This window comes from Gasterosteus aculeatus, chromosome 4 (genome assembly GCF_964276395.1).
Source record: "Gasterosteus aculeatus chromosome 4, fGasAcu3.hap1.1, whole genome shotgun sequence".
Classification (NCBI taxonomy): Eukaryota; Metazoa; Chordata; class Actinopteri; order Perciformes; family Gasterosteidae; genus Gasterosteus; species Gasterosteus aculeatus.
This window is the reverse complement of record NC_135691.1, coordinates 26,469,194-26,495,088: the sequence shown is the minus strand read 5'-3', so window position 1 is coordinate 26,495,088 and position 25,895 is coordinate 26,469,194. Positions and strand designations below refer to the sequence as shown.

The 25,895-nt window shown below is 44.6% G+C and overlaps 1 protein-coding gene, 1 long non-coding RNA gene and 1 pseudogene across 3 annotated transcripts in view; 2 read left to right on the top strand and 1 right to left on the bottom strand.

Annotated features, from left to right (window-relative positions):
- spg-1c (spiggin type-1C) overlaps positions 1 to 25,895 on the top strand; it is a 144,218-nt gene that overhangs the window by 4,699 nt on the left and 113,624 nt on the right. The window contains 5 exon segments of the mRNA NM_001267630.1: positions 84 to 233; positions 738 to 832; positions 915 to 1,047; positions 1,272 to 1,643; positions 11,240 to 11,254. Coding sequence (NP_001254559.1) covers positions 84 to 233; positions 738 to 832; positions 915 to 1,047; positions 1,272 to 1,276 — 383 coding nt within the window. The 3' untranslated portion in view covers positions 1,277 to 1,643; positions 11,240 to 11,254.
- LOC144406245 (general transcription factor II-I repeat domain-containing protein 2 pseudogene) lies at positions 3,921 to 7,224 on the top strand (annotated as a pseudogene). The gene is made up of 2 exons (XR_013467448.1): positions 3,921 to 6,774; positions 6,926 to 7,224. The product of XR_013467448.1 is annotated as a general transcription factor II-I repeat domain-containing protein 2 pseudogene (transcript).
- LOC144406249 (uncharacterized) lies at positions 7,230 to 16,541 on the bottom strand. The gene is made up of 3 exons (XR_013467452.1): positions 16,174 to 16,541; positions 7,806 to 7,902; positions 7,230 to 7,547 (listed from the first exon to the last, which is right to left on the bottom strand). It is a non-coding gene; the product is annotated as an uncharacterized LOC144406249 (long non-coding RNA).

The window sequence follows — 25,895 nt, the reverse complement described above, 5'->3', positions numbered from 1 at the left end:
ACTTAAGATTAAATTAATAAACTAAAATGTTTTCTGTGACGTGATCCAGTATGATTTGTAATCATAGACTGTATGTCTTTTAGGTCTTTGTGGCAATAGCAACAATAACACCACAGATGACTTCACCACCAAGAGCGGGGTCATTGAGAACTCAGCTGAACCATTTGCTCTCTCCTGGAGTTTGGGGAATTGTCAAGGGAACATACCCACCAACTGCACCAAACGTGAATATGGTATGAATTAATAATATAAATATATTTGAAATATGTTTGAGATTCTCTCTCATCTGAACTACTCATCCGATTGACAGAACACTTGCATGATTTTGAGGATGGCATCAAATCCAGTTTCAAGATAAGGGAATATATTCATGGGTAGTGCATATTTACACCGTAGGTTGTGTTTACTGTGCCATTGCTACTTATCCTAGCACTTGGATTATTACCCAGGAAAATGAAGCGCAGAATCGGGTGTGTAGCAGTACCAGAGGCCCAGCAAGGGGCCTTTTCCTATATGGCACCTTTTATAAGGGGCACTGCACTCGTGTGTATAAAGTCACACTCAATATTTGATTTGTCTACCGATCAGGGTTGAGAAGTAATTTAGAATATTATACAAATTATAAGACTTTGGTTTTAAAACATTGAAATTTGTTCTCTAGCTTGCTTGTGATATGATACCAACATGCAAGCCAGAGGTAAAACATGCATTAATGATTTCAATATGTATTTTTGTAGAGAATTATGCTCATGAAAAGTGTGCAGTGTTGAACCAACCAACTGAGGTATTTGCCCAGGGCCACCCTCATATCCCAACTGATTACTACTATAAGGTAACAAGCGTTTTGCCCCATACCAAATCCTTTATACGTTTGGGAGTTTAAGAAAATAACATATTAATTACTTTTTTTCCAGGCATGCATCCAAAGAATATGTAACTCTGGCAGGAGTCAGAAAGAGGCCTTGTGTATTGGTCTTGCCAGCTACGCCAAAGCCTGCGCCGGTGTTGGTGTTGTAATTGGTGACTGGAAGAAAAACATGGGCTGTGGTAAGTTTAGTTCTGAAAAGTAAACAACGTATTCTGTGAACATCCTCACACTTTATTTTCTAGAGGTCACTGAAAAGAACCAATTAAACAAACTAAATGAACTGAATCAAGTTAGTTCCATTGCTTTATAAATAAATCATTGGTATATTTAACACCTTTTTTTCATGTCTTCCTTCCCTTCCACTTTTCCCTCCTCACTTTGATGCCCCGGCTCACTGCAACAGCATAAAGGTAAGCTGTAAACTGAGGGTGCATGCACACAACAATTGCTGTCAGGAGAAGACCTCGGAGACGAAAACACTTTCCGCGATATGCTACCACTCTGTGACCCACAGAAGAGAGGAAAAGACGTTCACCGACAAGCACATAACCTCTGCAGATTGTGTGACACACAACACTGAAATTCTTTTGTTAGCGCAGACTACAATGAGCCTTTCATCCTGTTTCCTTTAGATTTTCAAATCAAAATATAAAGTACACAAATTGTTTTTAGTTCATTTATTAATAATTAATAATTAAAATGCCAAATTTCATTCATTCTGCAATGCAAATTCTTGATCTGCTTTTAGTCAAATAAATATAATCATTGTCGACTCACCAAGATTTGTTCTATGTGCATTATTAAAACCATCTTCACTACCAAGGATTACACCTTCACACAGTGTTTTATTACCACAGCCTTTGACTCTCTTTCTCCCTCCCCTGGTGATTGTTTTTAAGATTTAAGATAAGAATTCCCTTCACAAATATACTTTAAGAAATGCTGCATGTTGAAATCCCCACCCTGTACAGAGATGTATTCATGGCACTGCATACTTATGCAGATGGCGCCGTTGATGGCTGCCACGGTGCTTCGGTGCGCTTCGTTTTTTGTTGTTTCTGCTGCGATTCCCGGAGCTCTTTCACCAGAGATGAGCTCTTGAACAGACGCCGTAGGCGAGGAAAATGGGCCGGCTCGCTGGTGAGACTCCGCGAGCGTAGTTCTCGCACTCCGCTGCCAGGCATCTTTCTCTCCAACGTGCGCTCACTGTGCAACAAACTGGACGAAATTCAGCTGCTGGTGAGGAGAGACAGAGTTTTCTACATCCTCCTTTTTGTGCTTCACGGAGACGTGGCTCTGCGGATCGATACCGGACTCCGCGCTCCAGCTGGCGGGCTTGCAGCTGCTCCGAGCGGACCGTGACACGGAGCTCTCCGGAAAGACAAAGGGTGGAGGAATCTTCTCCTACTTCAACAACAGCTGGTGCAACGACGTAACGGTGATCCTAAAACACTGTTCTCCTGATCTGGAAACTTTCTTCATCAACTGCAAACCATTTTATTCCCCCCGTGAGTTCGCTTCATTCATCCTTGTCGGTGTTTACATGCCGCCGGCGGGCAACGTGCACGAGGCACAGCGGACACTCGCCGACCAGATACGGCGTGTGGAGCGGACCAACCCGGACTCTTTAGTTATTGTCCTCGGGGACTTTAACAAAGGAAATCTCACCCATGAACTCCCTAAATACAGACAGTTTATTAAATGCCCCACCAGAGAGGAGAACACGCTGGATCACTGTTACACCACAGTAAGCAGGGCTTATCACGCCGTCCCTCGTGCTGCACTGGGACACTCTGACCACGTCATGGTCCATCTGATTCCTGCATACAGGCAGAAACTAAAGCTCTGCAAACCTGTGGTGAGGGAATTCAAGAAGTGGACCAGTGAGGCGCTGGAGGATCTTCGGGCGTGCTTTGACTGCACAGACTGGGATGTTTTCAGGACGGCTACTGACAGTCTGGATGAGTTCACAGAGGCTGTAACTTCCTACATCGGCTTCTGTGAGGACAGCTGTGTACCATCATGCACCAGGGTGAGTTACAACAACGACAAACCCTGGTTCACAGCGGAACTCGGAACACTAGGCGTGCAGAAGGATCAGGCATTTGGGAGTGGGGACAAAGACTTGTACACAGAGTCAAAATATAAGTTTAGCGAGGCGGTGAGAGATGCTAAACGACTGTACTCTGACAAACTCCAACAACAGTTCTCAGCAAGTGACTCTGCTTCGGTTTGGAGAGGCCTCAAACACCTCACAAACTACAAGCCAAAACCCCCCCTCCATGAATGACCTCCGCCTGGCAGACGAACTGAATGAGTTCTACTGCAGATTCGAAAAGACGATGTCCTGATCCCATCCTCCACAGCTCCACCAACCTGCTGCAGTCCCCCACCCCTCCCTCCCCCAGCCCATCAGGTGCTAAAGCCTCTTAATCTATCAGCATGGTTACATGGATTCGAATAACTGGCTCAGTCGGACTGAAATTGAATTATCCATTTCATGTAAACACCTTTGTCCGACTATGTGCGGTCCGACTACGATCCGATTAACACCCCTGGATAACTCGATCCGATCCAGTTGATAGTTCGACTATTGTGGCATGTAACGGTGAATCGGATAAGGAACTGGACTTTGCGTCTTTGCGCATGCTTGAGATCCCGCCGCCCTCCTCCCTCCCAGATCGTGACCCGGAAGTCGAAAGAGACTGCTGGGAGCCTGGCCGGCAGAAAACAAACAAACAACGCTATGAACAACACAAGACTCCCTTGTAGAGCACAACGGCGAAGATTCGGGTGTTCGGTTGCCAACTACAATGGGTAAGTTAATTTCAGTTGCATCACACTAAAACAAGTGCTAGATACCAGATGCTAGCTGATGCTGTGAGATGTCTTAGCAGTGCTAATATGTGTTGAAACATGTGTACCTTCCCATGACTTGCGAGGAATTAAATCGACGATGAAAACAATGTACAATCATAAAACGTAAGGCTAACCTGGGTCCCACTTGATAACCGTAACTTTCGAAGCTAACATGGGTGCCACTTGCTTGCTAGCCCTTAGTCTTTGAGAAACGTGTAGACCATCCCACTAACTTGCAAGGAATTCAATTTAGAATGAAAGCTAGTTACAAATGTAATAAAGTTTACATTACATTAACTGTACTTTCTATATTTGTTTTTGCACTATAGTTTTTATGTTTCTTTGTCTATTTTTATGTGAATGTAATTTCTTTGTGCACGTTATTACGCACGTATTTGCTGTAAAGCACTTTGAGCTGCATTCTTTTGCATGAAAGGTGCTATATAAATAACGTTTTATTATTATTTGTGCTGAACCATCTTATAGATCAGGGGTCTCAGACTTGCGGCCCGCGGGCCAATTGCGGCCCGCAGGACAATGTTTTGTGGCCCCCTGCCTGAAATCAAATCTTTGTGTTAGTGCGGCCCGCGTTTTTTTTTTCACATATCACAATAACTCAAATCAAACCCATTCGACACAGAATAAATATGTTATATGTTTTTATTGGTTTTATTTTTATAACAAGATGTAAGATTTCTTCCACTCTGGCAGAGAGAGGCAGACCCTCTGACGAGGGGGGCTGCAGCCCCGGCAGCCCCCCCACTTCCCGCGCTACCGCCCGTAGCTCAGGCTCGTGACAACAGCGCGAATTAGCAATTGGTCACTTTAACATGTTTGGATGAACAAGTGGAGGGAAAATATATCTTGTCACCTAGTGCAATACGGTTTTTGTCAGCCCCAGTCATGTCTTTTTCAAAACCTGCCGTGAAGAGAAAAATTGGCGATTGACAATTTCAGGAGAAGTGGGAGACGGAATATTTTTTTGTTGAGCACAGGGACATCCCAACGTGTCTAATATGCATGGATAAAGTTGCGGTGCACAAGGAGTATAACATCAGACGTCATTACTCAACTAAACATGCTGAGGAGTATGGAAAATACCTGGGAGATGAGCGAGAGGACCGGGTCGCCAAACTTAAAACATGTCTACTGAGGCAACAAGATTTTTTCAAAAAAGCAAGCAAAGAGAGTGAAGCGGCTATCAAAGCCAGCTACGTGGTGAGTGAGATGATTGCTAAAGCAGGGAAGCCATTCAAAGACGGCGAGTTCATCAAACAGTGCATGTTACAGGCTGCAAGTATAGTCTGCCCGGAAAAAAAGGCTCAGTTTAGTAACATCAGCATTTCAGCCAACACAGTGGCAGAGCGCATTTCTGACATGTCAGGCAACATTTATGATCAACTGCGTGAGAAAGCTAAACATTTCCATTCATACTCACTTGCTCTTGATGAGAGCACAGACGTCACTGACACGGCGCAGCTCGCAATATATGTCCGTGGTGTTGATAACAATTTTGAAGTTACGGAGGAGTTGCTCTCAGTGATTGCAATGCATGGCCAGACCACTGCCCAGGAGATATTCCGCCAGCTGTGTGATTCCATTGAGGATGCCGGCTTACAATGGAAGGGTTTGGCTGGAATAACGACCGACGGAGCGCCGTCAATGACAGGGAGGAAAAACGGACTTGTGGCGCTTGTTCAAAGGAAACTGGAAGAGGAGGGTGTGGAAGATGCCATTACTCTGCACTGCATTATCCACCAGCAGGCCCTTTGCAGCAAGATCATGAGGTTTGACAATGTGATGTCTGACGTTGTGAAAATCATCAACCATATCAGATCCAGGGCTTTAAAGCATCGGCAGTTCCGCGACTTTTTGGCGGAAATAGAGTCAGAATACGAGGACGTGCTCTACTTCACAGAGGTACGTTGGCTCAGCAGGGGGAAGGTCTTGAAGAGGTTTTTTGAGTTAAGAGCAGAAGTGAAAGCCTTCATGGAGAAGGATGGGATGACTGTTCCTGTGCTAAATGATCCTAAATGTCTAATGGACTTAGCTTTTCTTGTTGACGTCACACAGGAGCTGAATGTACTGAACAAGAAGTTACAAGGTCAGGACCAGCTTGTCAGTGCTGCATATGACAATGTCAGAGCATTCTCCAAAAAACTTGTGTTATGGAAAGCCCAGCTTTTCCAGACAAACCTCTGCCATTTCCCAGCATGCAAGGCACTCATGGATTCAGGCACAACATTCAGTGGTGAGAAGTATGCTGATACCATTGGAAAGCTACAGGAAGAATTTGATCAGAGGTTTGCAGACTTCAAGACACACAGAGCCACTTTTCAGATTTTTGCTGACCCCTTCGCCTTTGATGTGGAGGATGCCCCCCCTGTCCTGCAGATGGAGCTAATTGACCTGCAGTGCAATACTGACCTCAAAGCCAAGTTCAGGGAGGTGAGTGGAAAAACAGTGGAGCTTGGACAATTTTTGAGAAAACTGCCCCCCACCTTCCCTGAGCTTTCCAGGATGTTCAAGCGGACCCTGTGCCTTTTTGGCAGCACCTATCTGTGTGAAAAGCTCTTCTCCACAATGAACTTCAATAAGTCAAAGTTCAGGTCCAGACTTAAAGATGAGCACCTTAAAGCCATACTGAGGGTCTCAGTTGCCTCCTCCCTCAAGCCAAATGTGGCTCAGCTGTGTGAGAGGAAGCGCTGCCAAGTCTCTGGCAGCAAGGATTAGAAGGAAGTAAATGAAGCCTATGTTCTGAAGAACTGTTCATGTTCTGACTTGTTAAAATTGAGAAGATTGGTTCAGTTGACCTTTTTTTTTGAATACTTGAAGCCTTTTTTTTGTGGAATACATGATGCGGCCCAGCCTCACCCAGACTATACCTCCAGCGGCCCCTAGGTAAATTGAGTTTGAGACCCCTGTTATAGATACTACAATGGACCCGGAAGAGACGCTGCTCGGAGGCTCATCTGGAACCTCCTCACCTAGGTCAACTCCACCACCTACTACTCCACTGCGTGCTACAATTACCGATGATCTACCTGGTAAGTTCTGCAATATTATAACTGCATCAACATATGGGCATCACAAAGAATCTTCATGCCATGCTTTCACTCATCCTGTGTAGTCTAACAAACAGCTGATGTCAAGATGGTTACTGGATACAACTGACTTTATACCTGCCATTTCTTAAAGGAACAAGGACCCAGCAAACAAGGAGAATGAGAGACGTCAATGTGCTGGTGAACCAGATGCAAGTCATGACTCAACAATGGAAGGAGGTCATGGCAAGAAGTGAGTGTGTGTGTGTATATATATATATATATATATATATATACACACACACATACACAATCAGAATTTATATATATAATTTTTTTTTTTGTGACATTCAAGGTTTTACCTTTTATACTTGTGTACTTTTATACCTTGTTTTTATTGTGTGCTCTTATACCTTGTTTTACTTTTCTTAATATTTCTTATAAATAAAACACTTAACTAAAACTTCTGTGAGTTTCTTTATTTGTGGATTGAAACACACATGAACTGTACAAGAATTGTATTTACAAACCTATGACAAACTGGCAGTTATGTAATGAAGACGTCTAAAGGTATGGTCTGCGCAGGGGGAAGTTTGCACTCAGGTAATCTGTGAGGGCGGCTCTGATCCTCTGTCCATTTGTTTGCCTGATTGTTGGCACGACCACCTCGCTGTGGCAGGTTCGATTCAAGTGTAGCCGCTTCTACTGACCAGTTGGGATTCACAACTTCCCAACAGGAAGTGACCGATTGAGACGCCATCGATTTCTCTTGGTTCCTGGGAGGAGAAACAGAAATGGTTACCAGTGTTGGACTTGCTTACTAAATGGCCCAGCATAAATAAAACATAATATACATAAAAACATAAGCCTCTATAAAACATCATACTACTTTAAGCTTGTAACATACCTAGACATCTCAAGAGCTTGGTGGTAGCTCCACTAGTTTCTGCATGAATAACCTTCAGTAGCTTAACTCATTTATTGATCTTATTGATTTTATTCATACATTAATATATCTTCAGAGTACAACTTACTTTTGGTAACAGGTGTGCCTGGCTGAACAACGTTGATTGCCTCAGCACGTTAGCGTCATGAGCACACCCAGGCATCTTACCACTGATGCTCCAGAAGCTTAAAGAGAACAATTTGTCAGGTTTTAATGGCACACACGACACACTGTAACACACACGTGAATATATGTAGGCAACACAGGACACACACACATACACGCACACGCAGGCCTGAGGTCACGGTGAATTGAACATATTAGTAAGCATTCACGTTGCACAGTGTGTAAGGATGATAAAAACGATGTATTATTGTTGCATTGAATGGGTTAATATAAGGTAAAATATACTTAAAATGTTCATAAAAAGGTAAAAGTTAAAAGGCACAAATGGTCTGTAGATCAGTGATTCATTGTTCGGTGGTTTAAGCTTCACTTTAAGTTTAGGTATCAGTGCAATCAGATTGATTGCTAATGCCTCATTCAGGGACGATCTGTGAGCGATTGCTAATGCCTCGTTTTGCCTATGAACGGAGCGTGTGGCGTACGGTCGTTCATTACAACTATGGCCGACACTAAGCTGCATCGTGTCCGTGTTGTATGTCATATTTCCTCTTTTACAGGTAAGAATGAGTGTTGTATTAGGGTTGATCAATGTATATATGTGTTTCAATACTGTGAGAAACATGCGGGAGTAGATGTTAAGCCTGGGTTAGTGCAGAAGATGTTTCTTCACACTGTGCTAACTGGCCTGCAGAATGACATCAGGCGGGATCTTCAGCCTTACTTGGAGCAAACTGACATCGCTGATGAACTGTTGCTTGAGCGAGTGAATACAGCATGTGCTTATGAGACCAAGAGGCAGAACAAGAAAAAATTATCAGGACAACAAAGACCTGTTACCATCCATTCAGTGCAGTCCAGCGATGCTTCTGCTGAAAAGTATGAAAATATACCAACTCAACAAAAGTCTGAAGTTTCCCCATCTGTTCTTTCCCAGCTTGAGGAAATAAAATCTGAGATGACTCTGTTGAAAGATCTTAGAGCTGAAGTGTCTCACATTAGGGATTCCATACAACCACCGCCAGCAGGGGGGGCCGATGGCGCATTAGGACTGCAATTCTCAGGTCAGCAGATGCAGGATCCGCCACAGGGCTACTGGTTTTCTGCGGGCTCCAGACACAGAGGAGGAACTGCTCAGTATCAGCAAAGGTTTGCCCCACAGCCCAACTTCCCCGCATCACGTCGTGACCAAAGGAGAAAATGTTTTAGTTGCCAACAGAGTGGCGCTGAAGATTATTGCACGCACTGTTATAGGTGTGGCAGTAGCGAGCACTTTCTGGCTGGTTGTCGAGCAAGGGGACAGAGACAGTTCGGAGGTGAGGCTTTAAACGGGGGAAGGTCACTCGCACGGGACAGGGAGTGACTAGTAATGTAGCAATGTCCCAGCAATGTGCATAATGTAAGAAAGTGTTTTGCGAGTCTACGCCATGTCAAGTTGATAATTGGGCAGCACACAAAAGAGAATGTCAAGCACTCCCATGTATGACTACAAACACCGCTCCAAAGAAGGACAAAAGGGCAAAAAGGGCGCCATTGGTAGGAGGAAAACACATTGTTGATTGCTTCATCCAAGGCCAAAGTGTTCAGGCTCTGTGGGACTCAGGCTCCCAAGTGACCATAATTGATGAGAGATGGAAAGAAACACACCTGCCAAATGCAAGACTAAGAGGCATAACCGAAATTCTAGATACAACACAGACTTTTGACATACAGGCAGCAAATGGGGAGAGTATGCCATACACTGGTTGGGTCGAGGTAACTTTTAGATTAGCTTCAGGAGCTGCATCCAACCAAGAAGTTATTGTCCCCACACTTGTAATGAAGGGTGGTAAGCTTGTCCAACCTATCATTGGGTCCAATGTGATTAGGATTATTATAGACAGTGAACTGAAACAGTCAAACACCACTGACAGGGAAGGGTTAAGTAGAACAGTAAGGGCAGCCTTTCCAGGACAAGCAGCAGCCTTTTTGGAGCAGGTAACTGCTGCGGTAGAGCAAGTCAGCACCACACTAGGGGATGAGTATATCGTCAGGACAAAAAGGGGGAGGATTAACCTACCAAAACGCACATCAGTCAGAGTTGAGTGTCATGTAAACATGGATTCTCCACATGAAGACAACATATTTCTCTTCGAGCCGCTACTTGGGGCGCATCGTGTCTGCTGAGGGTAGTAAGATGGATCCAGCTGATACTGCGGCTGTTAGGGCGCTAAAGGAAAAGAGGCCACGGACTGTGGGAGAATTGAGAGCAGTCATGGGGCTACTGAGTTATTACAGACAGTATATTAGAGACTTCTCCCGCATAGCCAACCCTCTTTATGCCCTAATGGAATTAGACCCTGGCCCAGACAAGCAGAAAGACCGAAACACCAAGACAAAAGCAGTGAAAGGAAAGTTTAAAGGGACACCATCACACAAACCCATCACATGGACTGAAAAACATCAAGACATATTAGAGGGATTAATTGACTGCCTGGTTGAGCCACCAATACTTGGATTCCCAGACTTCAACAAATCGTTCATCCTACATACAGACGCTTGACAGCAAGGCTTGGGTGCAGTGCTATATCAAAAGCAGGAGGGTAAGCTTTGTGTAATAGCCTATGCATCTCGAACACTGACAAAAGCAGAAAGAAACTACCATCTACATTCAGGGAAACTTGAATTTCTGGCTTTGAAGTGGGCCGTTACAGAGCGCTTTCAAGACTACCTAATCAGCTCATCTTGCACTGTGTATACGGACAACAACCCACTAACCTATGTGTTATCGACAGCCAAGCTGAACGCAACCGGACAGAGGTGGGTTGCTGAATCAGCCGATTTCGACATAACAATAAAATATCGCCCAGGCAGAGAAAATGGTGATGCGGATGGCCTTTCACGAATGCCCTGTGACATAGAGACAATGATTGAAGAGTGTTCTTCTGTGCAAACTACAGTACAAGCTGTGGAAGTGAATGTTTCACACACTGTTTGGTCCATTATGGCTGCTGAGTGTATAGAAACGGATGAGGACATGCCTACGCCCCTTTCAAGAGCAGCTCTCCGTCAAGCTCAAAAAGATGACAAAGATATTGGCCCCATCATCGCCTGTAAACAGTCAAATGAAAGACCTGTAGGACAGCAGTTAAAAGCATTCGGTGCACTGAGCAGGTGTCTCCTCCGTGACTGGGAGAAACTCGGCTTTGATGGAGATGGAATACTTCATAGAAATACTGCAACCAGGACCCAATTGGTCCTCCCTGAAATATTCAAGTCAACAGTTATGAGACAGCTCCACAATGACATGGGACATCAAGGTGTGGAACGCACAACGTCACTCGTCCGGGATCGCTTCTTTTGGCCACACATGCAGAGAGAGATTGAACACTATGTCACCCAAAACTGTACCTGCCTTAAACAAAAAAAAAACAAGTCGAGAAACAAATCTCCACTCTCACCGATTGTCACCACTCAACCATTCGAGCTTGTATCCATTGACTTTCTCCATCTAGATAAGTGCAAAGGTGGATATGAATACATATTGGTAATCGTGGATCATTACACACGCTTTGCACAAGCTTACCCCACCATGTCGAAATCTGCCAAAACTGTAGCTGAGAAGATATTTAATGATTATGCAATGAAGTTCGGGTTCCCCCTGAGGATCCATCATGACCAGGGGGGAGAATTCGAAAACCAGTTGTTTGCACAGCTGAAGAAGAATTGTGGAGTGATGGGCTCAAGAACAACACCGTACCACCCACAAGGCAACGGACAGGTGGAACGCCTGAACAGAACACTGCTGCAAATGCTTAGAACGCTCACAGAAAGGCAGAAGTCAAATTGGAGAGAGTCACTGCCTAAGCTCATCTACGCATACAACAGCACTCGATGTGAAGTCACAGGTTTCTCCCCCTTCTACCTCTTGTTTGGAAGATCACCGAGGTTACCTGTGGACTTACTATTTGGCTTGACACAAGAGGCTGGAACCGCCGATCATCAGGAGTACATGAGAAGGTGGAAACAACAGATGCAAGAGGCATATGAGATTACAACGGCAAACGCAAAAAAATGTGCTGAAAAGAGTAAGAGAAACTACGACAGCAAAGTGAGGAGTTCTGTACTGCACGAGGGTGACCGGGTTCTCGTCAGAAACTTGACACCCAGAGGCGGAACGGGGCAGCTCCAAAATCACTGGGAAGATTGCGTTCACAAAGTTATCCGTCAGGTGGGAAAAGACATGCCCATATATGAAGTAATATCAGAACAAGGCAAGGCGAGAGGACGTAGGGTACTGCATCGTAACCTGCTGTTGCCGTGTGACCATTTGCCACTGGAAATACAATTGAAACCAGCTGAAGCAAAAAGACAAATCACAGCAGGGGAAGGGAGCAACAACACCAAGATGCAGATGTTTAGGATAGTGATGAAGAGGACTATGGATACTATCCATCCAGAGATCAGTCTTTCCCTGTGATACAGCTCGAAGAAGATACAGCCGGTCAGGAAGCTGAACAACTTTCACAGGATGCTGAGCCTCAGCAACAGGACAACCAGTTGGAACAGGATAGTGGAGATACACTGACAGAGAGGGACACATCAGAACAGCAGGAGATTATTGCTCACGAGGACACTGCTCTGGAGGAGAGACTGTCCGTAGTGCAGTCACCTGTTCAGAGTGGAACTCACTGTGGACATGAACAGCGATATCAGCGTCCGGTCAGGGACAGACGGCCTCCAAGATTCTTCACGTATGACCAGTTGGGCACTCCTGGTTGTTACAGCACTGGACTCACAGGTGAAGCCATGCAGTGGTACCCACCAGCACCTTATAGAGCCATGCAAGCGGCAGGTGCATGGATGACTCCAGTACAGCACTTTGGCTACCAGCCTGTCGTGGTACCAGGGTACTGACTTTGAAACACACTTGCACATTCGCTACACATGCATTGATGGACTGGGGAACAAGCCAAGTGCTAACACTTACACTATGCACCCCTGGACTTTTGAATAAGCTGTGTGCCTGTGTACGAACCGTTACAAGGGTGATCTGGAAATAATGTGTACTGTTTAACCTGCCTTCATCATTACCCATCTTTTGGTTGGGATGTCGGGGACGACATCTGTGTTGAAGGGGAGTATGTAAGGATGATAAAAATGATGTATTATTGTTGCATTGAATGGGTTAATATAAGGTAAAATATACTTAAAATGTTCATAAAAAGGTAAAAGTTAAAAGGCACGAATGTTCTGTAGATCAGTGATTCATTGTTCGGTGGTTTAAGTTTCACTTTAAGTTTAGGTATCAGTGCAATCAGATTGATTGCTAATGCCTCATTCAGGGACGATCTGTGAGCGATTGCTAATGCCTCGTTTTGCCTATGAACGTTAATGATGGTAATCATCTAGCAGTCTAAACGTGAAGAAGTGTTCATCTAGTGTAGCGTGCATGCTAGCTGTGTAGCATGTGGCGTAGCCCGTGGGCTGGGCTCAACGCGGGACGTAATAGAACACCGCAAGTGCCGGTTTCTCTGTGTGTATTTGTTTTATATTATAAGGATAAGGTAAAAGTGTTAGTATCGTATAAGCTAAAGAGAGAGTGTTTAATGTGAAAAGGAAAGAGTCTTTTTCAAGGTTATTTTCCCATGTTGTTTTAAGATGTTGCAAACATATTTGATATTTTGGTAACTCACTTTAAAGGCTGGTTCAGGTCATTTGAGTAATAGGGAGCCATAACTGATCGAATTGTATTTGTCTTAATTGTATAATCTCTTAAAAAGACATTACCGCAAAGGGAAAATAACATGTTTAAGTGCGATACTGAGTGTATAAATGTGTTATTATGCTTTTCATGTTCATTACAACTATGGCCGTCACTGAGCTGCATCGTGTCCGTGTCATATGTCATATTTCCTCTTTTACAGGGGCGTAACAAGTGCAGACATCTAAATGTATTTTGCCCAAACTTACCAATACATGTCGTCCACTACGCCTTGGAGGACAGCGGTATTGGTGCTCGAACAGTCATGCGAAAGTTCGCTTTCCAGTCCTCGTCATCAAATACGGTCAAAACATCTCTCTCCCATAAGACTTTGTTTCTGCTCTTCATCCAGAGTGCTCTTCGAGACCTTTGCGGTACAATGGCAGAGTTCAACAATATATTGTTGGTCAGAATTAAATTCTCAATGTACGACGACGTCTTCTCTTCGTTATCAAATCAGCCAATAGCGCCATTCGCTGCACTCCTATTAGCATCATGCACAAATAGTAGAGGGATGTAGCTTCACCTTGCTCTCCGTTCGCCATCTTTCTCGTAATGTCTCCCCTTACACCCTGAAGCATTGTGCTGACCAGCTGTCTCTGGTGTTCACTGACATCTTCAACACCTCCCTGGAGACATGCCACGTACCAGCCTGCTTCAAGGCCTCCACCATCATCCCTGTTCCCAAGAAGCCCAGGATCACAGGACTCAATGACTACAGGCCTGTCGCCCTGACCTCTGTAGTCATGAAGTATTTTGAACGGCTAGTCCTGACCCACCTGAAGTCCCTCGCCGACCCCCTCCTGGACCCCCTGCAGTTCGCCTACAGAGCCAACAGGTCTGTGGCCGTTGCTGTCAACATGGCCCTCCACTACATCCTCCAGCATCTGGACTCCCCAGGAACCTACGCCAGGATCCTGTTTGTGGACTTCAGCTCTGCCTTCAACACCATCATCCTGTCTCTGCTGCAGGAAAAACTCTCCCAGCTGCACGTGCCCGACTCCACCTGCAAGTGGATCACAGACTTCCTGTCTGACAGGAAACAGCAAGTGAAGCTGGGGAAACATGTCTCAGCCTCTCGGACCATCAGCACCGGTTCCCCCCAAGGCTGCGTTCTTTCCCCTCTGCTCTTCTCCCTGTACACCAACAGCTGCACCTCCAGTCACCAGTCCGTCAAGCTCCTGAAGTTTGCGGATGACACCACCCTCATTGGACTGATCTCTGGTGGGGATGAGTCCGCCTACAGGTGGGAGTCTGACCATCTGGTGTCGTGGTTCAGCCAGAACAACCTGGAGCTCAACGCTCTAAAGACAGTGGAGATGGTTGTGGGTTTCCGGCGGAACTGAGCCCCACCTTCCACCATTACCCTGTGTGACTCCCCCGTCACTATTGTGGACTCCTTCCGTTTCCTGGGCTCCATCATCACCCAGGACCTCAAGTGAGAGCTGAACATCAGCTCCATCACAAAGAAGGCTCAGCAGAGGTTGTTCTTCCTGAGGCAGCTGAAGAAATTCAACCTGCCAAAGACGATGATGGTCCACTTCTACACGGCCATCATCAGATCCATCATGGTGATGTTTAGTCCGTCCGGGCTGCACAAGATCAAAGCCCCTATTTCAATGAGAAGATCCTTTCCCATAAGATTCACTGGAATTTACGGTGAAACAACAAAAGAATGAGTCAATGTCTGATTTCCCACTTTCACCAGAAGGGGGACTGTTAGAGGCAGTTTCTGTGACACCCCGGAGAACCCCACAACGCTGACGCTATCTGTGGACATAGCAGACGAGCCCGCTGCCTGTATGGTGGAGTATGTGGCCCCAGTGTTAACGAGAAATGGCAGTTGTCATTGTAGTACCATGAGTGACAGCATAGGGTCTGCCCTGCCCCTGCTGTCCGGTTCTCTCTTGGGGGTGTGTCAATGAGAGGCGTCTGCCTCATAGCCCCAGTCCTCCAGCGTGGGGTACTGTCCTTTAGCGGGCGGTGCAGCATGTGAGTTGGGAGCCCATGCTTCCTGGGGCGGGACACCTCCTTGTCTTCTTTTACTAGGTCACTCCTTAAGCCTAGTTTATGATTCTGCGTTTTCAGAGTGACGCAGGCACAAGACCCCCTTGCGTGCCTGCGTGTGTCGACCTATTTTTTTAGGCTTGCGTCGCTTTCGACACAAGCAACGCAAGCCTCCCGCAGCGTACAAGGCTGTGATTGGTCCGCTAACTACATCCTTTACAGAGTCTCGCAATTCCGCTTTCATAGCCCGATACCGCCATTATTAAAACAAAGAATGTTTATGAGAGAACGGATCACATTCAAGAACTTTTGTCGGAAGAAATGCGTAAATATGACCGCTTATACAAGCCGTCATTGGCGGGTTGTAGAAGCGGGTTGGCTTCATGGAGGAGAATCTCCGCAAACTTCGGTTTGCCGGTCGAGAGGTGAACAAAGTTGTGGAGGAAAATACGGGACAAATCTGTCCGCGGTGAAAATCAGCAGTGGTGATGCACGGGGCAGTAAAGTCTATGATAAATAAATAAACAAACCAACGACTTCCACAGACAAAGATGTTTTTTTCAACAAAAATATGTTACTCCACCTGTTGTTCTGGAGGTGAATTCCTTTGCAACACACGCAAGCCTTTTAGAACCATGAATTGAAACGACTGCGTCGACGCAGACGCAAAAGCATGCGCCAGCCTTTAACCTGGTGCCCCTCCATACCACAGTGGAAACAAGCTCTTCCCCCTCTGCGGCCGTCTCTTCCTCCTCCCCCTGTATATGGGCCTCCTCGACACGCTCCTCCCCAGTAGTTACCCCCATAGCCTCCCCTGTAACCACCCCCTTGGTTTAAACCCCACCCATGGGCTGTCCCATATGACGTCTCCTCCCATGGTGGGAGTGGATACAAATCAGGGGTGTTACCTCCAGCTGGGGCAGCCTGTCCAACCATCTGTCGCTTGTCTTTCCATTTCTGCTTCTTGTCGCTCACATCCTATTTTATTTCGGTGAGCTGGAGCTTCAGCAGTTGAGCCTGCAGCTCCTTTACCTGTTTATCTTGCCCTGTCGCTTCCTCTGTCGTGTCTTGTAAATGGTGTAGCAAATGTCTCTCCCACTCAGCAGAGTCACTACCTGGCAAGTTTGGGTTAGTGATCATTTTAGCTTTTATACTCTCTGGTATGCCCTCCAGTACCGCCTGTCTAAACCATTCCATTTGAACTCCCGCAGTGCCTGGGTGATGACCTGTGTGTTTTACCCATGTTTCCTTACATTCGTCTAAATAAGCGCGCAGTGTTTTTCCCCAAAACAAATTTGCTGTGTTGCATTTGTTTTCAGGTTTATTTCTATTTGTTCTAATAATTTTTCATCATATTTTAAATCCTTGATTCAAGTGTTACACTTAACACACGAAGAAAGTAGTTCAGGGCAACTAAAAGTTGCAATGTCTTATCAATCTGTTAGTTGATTTCATAAAATCTCCTCTACAATCCGCTGATCTGTTCATGTAAACATTTTTGACAGACCTTTGACATCCCAGTAATGATGGTCTTGTTCTTCTAAGCTGAAAAACAAAAGAAAAGATGATCCTCTTTATTTTTTATATATCTTGGTATTCAAGAAAGATGCATAAACGTAATTATATCACTAAGAAATAATTGCACTCAGGATTAACTTTATTCAACAGAATGTGTGTGTGCTTCTTAAATTTGCTTGAGTTCCTCCAAGTGAGAAGGTATAAAACCTTTGTCCAGCCTTATTGGCCTCCACCGTAGCTCCCACACATCTTCTCGCTGATGTGACCTTGTTACTCCCATAAAACCCTCGCTGCTTCAACAGAGATTTATTACGCTTATTCTAGCAGTTTTTTAAAGCCGTTGCTTTAAAGACTTTAATTCTTTTTTTTCTTTCTTCAATGCATGTCTACAATTCTACTATTTTTAAATCAAAATTGTAGTAATAGCTTGGAGAGCTTAGAAAGTGGCTCTGCAGCAGCAGGCTTGTTGGTTGAGAATCTGTCTCTAGTATGGACAGGCAGGTCAGTGACACTCTATCTGCCAAACTAACGCCTTTCTCCTCTAACAACTTTCTCACTGTGTGTCCCGTGTGATCCACAACATCATGTTTCTTTTTCTCATTGGTATCTCCACTCACCGCCACCAACAACAGCCTCAGTTGGTCATTTATTATTTTCCATCGATACCCCAGCGCTGGCTCCCGGCAGCCGTCCTCCGCTTCTCGATCAAATTCACCTTCTATTTAACAGCAGTCAACCAGTTCGTATGTATTTTACCCGGGCAGACAGCTATATTCTGAAAGTTTATACTAACCTTCTTGAGTTGATGCGTCTGTGAGTTTATGTTAACTTCTCAGACTCAATTATTATGGTCGCAAGTTTATGTTTTAACCTTGCGGTCTGTCTGCGTTCTCAATTCCTTAGAAGCGGAAGCTGTGTCTCAAAGTCGCTAGGCTGCATCCTTAAGGACGCATTCATCAACCGCATATGCCACTTCTGCTGCGACTTGCCTGTGCCAATCTATCGGCTCCTCCGAATGCAGTTGAGGGATGCAGCCCTCTAGGAGCTGATTTGGAGGACACATCTGATCTATCCTTTGCGGCCCAGCATATCCCAGCATGCAGTGCGGGCTGACGAGAATTTAATTCATTGAGGACGGAGGCAGAGTTCACTTTTGAGACACTGTCGGTGCTCGGTTTACTATTTTAAAAAAGACCCTATTTGAAAAGTCTGGGGCTTCATTTATAAAACCTTGCTTTGCGCCAGAAGTGGCTTACAGATGAAACATAGGACGTGCCTATGCACAGAAATGTTCAGACTTATAAAACTGCGCACGCACATCCTACGCAGTTTTCCCTTAATAAATCACAATCAATTCTAAATGCAGCGCAGTTTTTGCGGCTTCTGTCACGCCCATAGTTGCCCATATATAGTCTGTGGAACGCCCACAAATTGATATTCATCGATTGCGAGAATCATGGCAAAACTGGAAGGGAAAACGAAGAAACGTTAGTGTGAAGTCAAAATTATCATTGGCGAGGTGGAAAGGAGAAGTAAAATGGAGGGCACAGTGAGTGGCAAAAGGTTGCAGGGACCGTCAGGGCTGTAGTGGAGGGTAAACGCACGTAAACGCTGTGTATGCACCTCTAGAATTTTGGAAATAGCGTTTACGCACCTCAAAGTTACCTGCGCCTTGTATTCTTCCGTTGGAATAATCCGAAATAAACTTGGTGTAATTTTAAAACAGCTAAGACTACGTTTCCTATTGTTGAACATATAAACGCCGTAGTCTGAATCATGTTCATCTGCGCTGTATTACGGTCTGTGAGCACGATTTTGCACACCTTTTCAGGAGTAAACAATAACCTCCCTCCAGTGCAGTCGAGGCAGCGCCATCTGCACTTAAACAGGCCGATGGTGCGCTCCACTACAGCGCGAATCCTTCCATTTGCCACATCTTCTAAGAGCACAAGATCAGCCATTTTGCGTCATTACGCATCGTGATGGCATCATGGCATTTTATTATCGTCCATTTGATTGCATCTGACAAGCAACAGCTGTGTTTTGAGGATCAATTGCATACCATGCCAATATTATTGCAGAACATATTTCACTTTTCTTTTTGAAAATGTGTTAATTTGTATTTCTGTTTGTTTTACACTGCAGATCGATCAGGGATCGATCGGGTGTTCGTGTTATTTATGAGAGGCAGTATTGGCATTTCTTTTACAACAGTCTAGTTTTACACACTTTCACAGACGTTTGCGTGTTTCTTGCATTTGCCGACGCTTCCCAATTCACCCGTTTTTGTGCGTACGCATGGGTCCGAGCTTGCGTGAAGGACCGCTCATTTTTCCATCAAGTTTGCTTTTTTTAAATACCAATTATTGCGTAGAGAGCGGCGTACGCCTTTTGCGCGTACGCAACGTTTATAAATGAGGCCCCTGAGCGTTTCTATTTCTTCCAGATTGGATGACGACTTTACACAGCAAATATTTGTTTGCTGCAACATTAATGCTTCAACATGAGGTTCAGAATCTTCAAGTATGTTTCCAAATAGTGATGGTTAGAATATAATCAATGTTTATCTACAATAGCCATTGTAGTATGAAATATTTCAAAGAGTAAAAGGAAAACCATGAATTTACACAGATAGATAGATATTAAATTCAGATTTGATTCGTTCCTATCAAATGAGATTTTTCAGTTACCCAAGCTACTTCCATCACAAGGAATGTATAAATTAAATTTAGTTCGAGCAGCACAAATTTGTTTGTAGAGATGGGAGACACATACATCTTCTCTGTAGTTTGGTCTGTGTGTCACGTCATCCTCTTCGCTCCGGCCAATCATGGGGAGTCAGTGTGTATGCTAGGTACAGTGCATCCGGAAAGTATTCACAGCGCTTCTCTTTTCCACATTTTGTTATGTTACAGCCTTATTCCAAAATGGATTAAATTCATTATTTTCCTCAACATTCTACACACAACAACCCATAATGACAAAGTGAAAACTGTTTTTTGCAAAATTTTGCAAATCTGTTTAAAATAAAGAACGAAAACATAACATGTACATAAGTAGTCACAGCCTTTGCCATGACACTCAAAATTTAGCTCAGGTGCATCCTGTTTCCACTGATCATCCTTGAGATGTTTCTACAACTTGATTGGAGTCCACCTGTGCTAAATTCAGTTGATTTTGACATGATTGAGAAAGACATACACTAGTCTATAGTCTATCTGCTGGTGGCAGAATCATGCTGTGGGGATGTTTTTCAGCGGGAGGAACTGGGAGACTAGTCAGGATTGAGGAAAAGATGAATGCAGCAATGTACAGAGACATCCTCGATGAAAACATGCTCCAAAGCGCTCTGGACCTCAGACTGGGGCGACGGTTCATCTTCCAACAGGACAATGACCCGAAGCACACAGTCAAGATAATAAAGGAGTAGCTTCGGCAACACTCTTTGAATGTCCTTGAGTGGCCCAGCCAGAGCCCTGACTTGAACCCGATTGAACATCTCTGGAGAGATCTGAAAATGGCTGTCCACCGAAGCTCCCCATCCAACCTGATCTTGAGAGGTTCTGCAAAGTAGAATGCACGAAACTGCCCAGAAATAGGTGTGCCACGCTTGTGGAATCATACCCAAGAAGACTTGAGGCTGTAATTTCTGCCAAAGGTGCTTTAACAAAGTATTGAACAGAGGCTGTGAATACTTATGTACATGTTATGTTTTCGTTCTTTATTTTTAACAGATTTGCAAAAACTTGCAAAAAACAGTTTTCACTTTGTCATTATGGGTTGTTGTGTGTAGAATGTTGAGGAAAATAATAAATGTAATCCATTTTGGAATAAGGCTGTAACATAACAAAATGTGGAAAAAGTGAAGTGCTGTGCATACTTTCCGGATGCACTGTAGATGCGGCCAGTGATTGGGACAGAGATCAGGGGAGGCGGATGTTCACCTGTTCTGGGCTAGTGAGCTAGTAAAGTTAGTTAGGAGAGTTCTGGTTAAACGTCACTCAACGCAAACACACAGTTAGGCAGGGGCCATGACACACACTGACAGACCCAAGTCCAAAATGATCTTGTTAAAGTCATAAAAAAATAATGACAATTGATGGAATGATTGATTGATATCAAAACAGTTCCATAAGCCCAAGCTCATGTCTGATATGTCACATGTTTTGTCAAACCCAGACGACAAAGGAAGGCAGCATATGCTCGTTTGAGCGAACTTGAGATGAAATGAGATGTTCTAAATGCATTTGTGTGTGTGAAGGAGATTTTGTGTCACACAAAATGGACAAAGCTCTAGCGAACAAAATTGAGAGACTCCCAAAACGACGAGGACTGGAGCGGACGGGTCTCAAATGCCACGAGAAGACCAGCCTGGTGCTCAGAGTTGCACAAGTTGCTCCCGCCATGGACCTGCAAGACAGTATAAAGGGACAAGGACACATTCACACAGCAGGCCCTGCTCAAAAACCAAAAGTGCCGATCACTCTCCTATGCAAAGCCAGAGTGTCGACCTACAGCCCCGATTTGTGGCTCTGGTGTTGTAACTGATCGAGACACAGCTCCGGGTTCACCCACGGCGAATGATCAAATAATAAAAAAAGTATTTTGATTTAACGTGAAACCTTCAATCGCCACTACTCAACATTAAAAGAGTTGGCAATCCCACACTTTAGCAGAACAACTTATAGCAGTACAGAATCCACACAGGCACATTTCTTGTTCTGTTTTACTTTTTTGCCTTGTCCTTTGTATTTATTTTTATACTATTCTCATCAATATCTCTTTGGCTGACAATAAGTATTTAAGTTAGGAAATGAATTGAATATATTTATTGGCATTTCAGGTGCAGGACAACTGATCAACCATAGCACATCAATTAAAGGAAGCGGTGTTATATAATATTAATAATTGGTTTTATATAGCGCTTTTCTAAATGTCTCAAAGACGCTTTAACATAGTCGAAGGGGGGACGGTGTGAGGCAGACAGGCAGGAGACAAGACACGAGGGGCGACATATACGGGCCGATCGCATACAACTACATAGACTGAAGGGTAGGGGAAGGGAGGGGGCTACGGGTAAGCAGATGAGAAAAGATGTGTTTTAAGGCGGGACTGGAATGTGGTGATGGAGTTGGAGTCTCTGATGAGAATGGGGAGTGAGTTCCAGAGCTTGGGAGCTGCCCTGGAGAATGCTCTGTCCTCAAAGCCGCGGAGTTTGGATGTGGGGGTGAAAAGTAGTCTGGCCGAGGTGGATCTGAGGGACCGATGAGGTTGGTAGGGGGAAAGGAGTTCAGAGAGATAGGGAGGTGCAAGTTGGTGGAGGGCTTTGTAGGTGAGGGTCAAGATTTTGAAGGAGATCCGGTGGGAGACGGGGAGCCAGTGGAGGTCTTTCAGGACTGGGGTGATATGGTGCCATGATTTGGTGTGGGTGAGTAGTCGTGCAGCTGCATTCTGGACCAGTTGTAGTTTATTCATGGAGGTGTTGCTGATGCCGTAGAGGAGTGAGTTGCAATAGTCAAGACGGGAGGAAATGAAAGCGTGGATGAGTTTCTCTGCTGTAGGGGGTGTGAGAGACGGACGGATTTTTGCGATGTTGCGTAGGTGGAAGAAGGATATTTTGACCAGTTGACGGATGTGTGACGAATTTAACAACTTTTTACAACTTTTCCACTTTTTGTCATTGACTATCTCCTGATCATTCAAGTGTAGGTGTCAGTCAGCTTGTTCAGGTTGTCCACTACTTTCTTTTTGTTATACTCAAGTATACTTGTGGGCTTTTTGTCACTTCATGATGACACAGCTGCATCTTTGAAGATTGAACATAAGTATCGCATTCCGTTTTTTGGGACAATATGAGACAGTGGTGGTGTCTGTAAAAGCAAACTTGAGGAAGCTTGTAGCTTTTGCCTGTGTAAATATGTAGATTCCAGCCATAGTGGTTTTGCAGGCTGTCCATATTTTTTATGGGGTACTTCCCCATAAGTTGACTGGGTATGTATTGTCGGAAGGGGCATTTTCCTCGGAAAAGGACAAGACGTTCATCCACTGTCACCTGTGGCCCTGGGTTGAACATCAGTGGAAGGAGCTGCACCCATCTGTCCCAGACATCCCTGATGGGGGCAAGTTTGTCGGATCTTGCTCTGGTATCTCTGTTGTCAAATCTGAGAACTCTTGATATCATGTGAAATTGACAGTGGCCTCATTGAGTGATCTGTACACTCCAGCAATAAGAAGAATACCAATTTAAGCATCCAGAAATTCATCATCAATGTCATCCACATGTCGCCATGGACTTTTTGTCCTTCAAGGTTTGTCATAGCAATAATTACTCTTTTTAGTGACAATGGCATCACCAACTCTATACTGAATTGACCACACATGTCTGCTCATGGCCGTTTTTGTTTGTTTTGTTTTTGTGCAGGTATTGGAAAAAGGCCAAATGAGAATCCCCTAAAGCTGAAATGATTGGGATAGGAGCTGGTTGTCAATGTGTTGGCTGACTGTACACTTTTTATTTCAGTTTTGGCTCTAATTATTGCTTTATAATCTTATTTTTATGACTGGGTCGAAACCGACCCTAACAACACAAAGGGCATAATTAAGCAGCCAGAGGACAGAGTTTGTGGAGCTGGGAAGAGGGGACTGAATATGCTTGTGTAACTTGGACAGTGATGTACAGGACAGGGGACATTTCATTCATTTTTATTCAGAAATAACAGTTTCTCAACAGTTTTTGGTTTTAAACTATTCCTTTTTTTTGACACAACCTCTTCAGCCTTTGAAAACACCCTTTCACAGGGTACAGACGATGCGAAGAGCAAGTCTATATACATTTTGATACAGTAATTTTTGCTTCCCTCAGTACTTCAGAGGGTTTTCCAGCCTGCTTATTTTTGCCACAACTTTGGAGGCAGACACATGTTCCTCTGCTGACAGCTCTACAGTGGCATCATAGAAGGGAGACAGCAAAAAAATGCACCGTCCAACAATGTTGAACTCTTCTGCTGTTAGGAAGGGGATGTCATATTGTAACCCAGCTAACGCTGCTCCTACAGGGTCCCTTTGCTCTACCAAACTTTGCAGCATTAAATATGTGCTGTTCCATCTGGTCTCCACTTCTTGTGTAATGGCAATCTTAGGTTTGCTGCCCCTTTAGCTGGCTCGTTGTTGTTTTTTGCCATCAGGCACAGGTGGGAGTGATGTTTCAACGCAGACACACAAAAGATTTTCCAGCGATGATTGTGGTTGAGGTTTGTAATTTATTGCAGGCAATTGTATAAACAGATGAACATACCGGTTGAGCGTGCTCCAATTGATGGTGGTCTGTCTTCGTCGTAGGTGGGAACTGTCTGGTGCTCCCCTACCTGTCCCTCGCTTCCTGTCACCTACGTCCCTTATGTACACCCAGGTGCACCTAATCACCGCCACCTAGTGTCCAAAGTGTCAATATAAATACAGTCTAACAAACAAAATATACTTTGCCAACAACAACACATAATGGCCCCTACACACCGGCCCCTAATTTTCTTTTATAACAATTACCAAAAAATAATAAGGGAATGTGTTGGCAATTAATCCTCTTCAGTGATTCTTCAGTCTTCTTTTGAAGTAGTCATTTTTGGGGCCGGGGCTCCAAAACTTGGCACCTGGTGGTATCTGGGCCTTACCACCAGGCCTTACTAAATCTCAGTTTCTTTAATCAGACATATCTTCGTTGTTGGTCTTTCCAATATGTTGGTTTTTGTCTGAAGTCGGATGGTACGCACAAGGCCTTGTGCATCTGCTTTCGTCTCCAGTATTCTACCCATTAACCAGGAGCCTCATGGTGCAGTGGAGTCGACCACCACAACTATGTCACCTGGGGCGAAGTTCCTTTTTACCTTTGACCACCGCTGTCGTTCTTTAATTAATGGTAAGTACTCCTGTGTCCACCTTTTCCAGAAGAGATCTGCCATGTATTTTACTTGTCTCCATCTGCGCCTTAGATACAAGTCCTCTCTTACAAAGAGTCCAGGTGGTAGTATCGGCTTGGTTTTCAACAGGAGGAGGTGGTTTGGGGTGAGTGCTTCCAGGTCCATTGGGGCCTCTGAGAGCTTGGTAATGGGTCGATCATTTAGAATTGCTTCAACCTCACAAATTAAAGTTTGCAATCCTTCATCATCCAGAACTTGTTGGCCAAGAACAGAGCGCAGCACGTTTCGGACCATGCGGATCAAACGCTCCCATACACTGCCGTGATGAGATCCTGCTGGGAGGTTAAAGTGCCATTTAATTCCCTTCTGAAGCATAGCCGTCTTTATTTTGTCCTGATTCAAGGCATTGAGTGCTTCTCTCAATTCTCTTTCAGCTCCAACAAAGTTTGTTGCGTTGTCTGATCTTAAAGACCGCACTTGACCTCGCCGACAAATAAATCTTTGTAGTGTATGGATGCAGGAGTCTGTGTCAAGAGTATATGCAACTTCGAGATGCACTGCCCTGCTTGCCATGCAGGTGAAGATTACGCCATATCTTTTAACAAGACTTCGTTCTCTTTTGATCGCTATAGGGCCGAAGTAGTCTACTCCTACATCTGTAAATGGAGGCTTGTCTGGTAGAATCCTTTCCAGAGGTAAGTCTGCCATTTTCTGTTCTCCAACTCTTCCCCGCAGTCGTTTGCACACAACACAGTTTGTTATGATCCTTCTTGCTGCAGAGTTAGCTTTGATAATCCAGTACTTTTTACGGAGTTGGGACAGCATATGATTTCTTCCTCCATGGCCAATTTGTTTGTGGATATGTTGTAGCAAT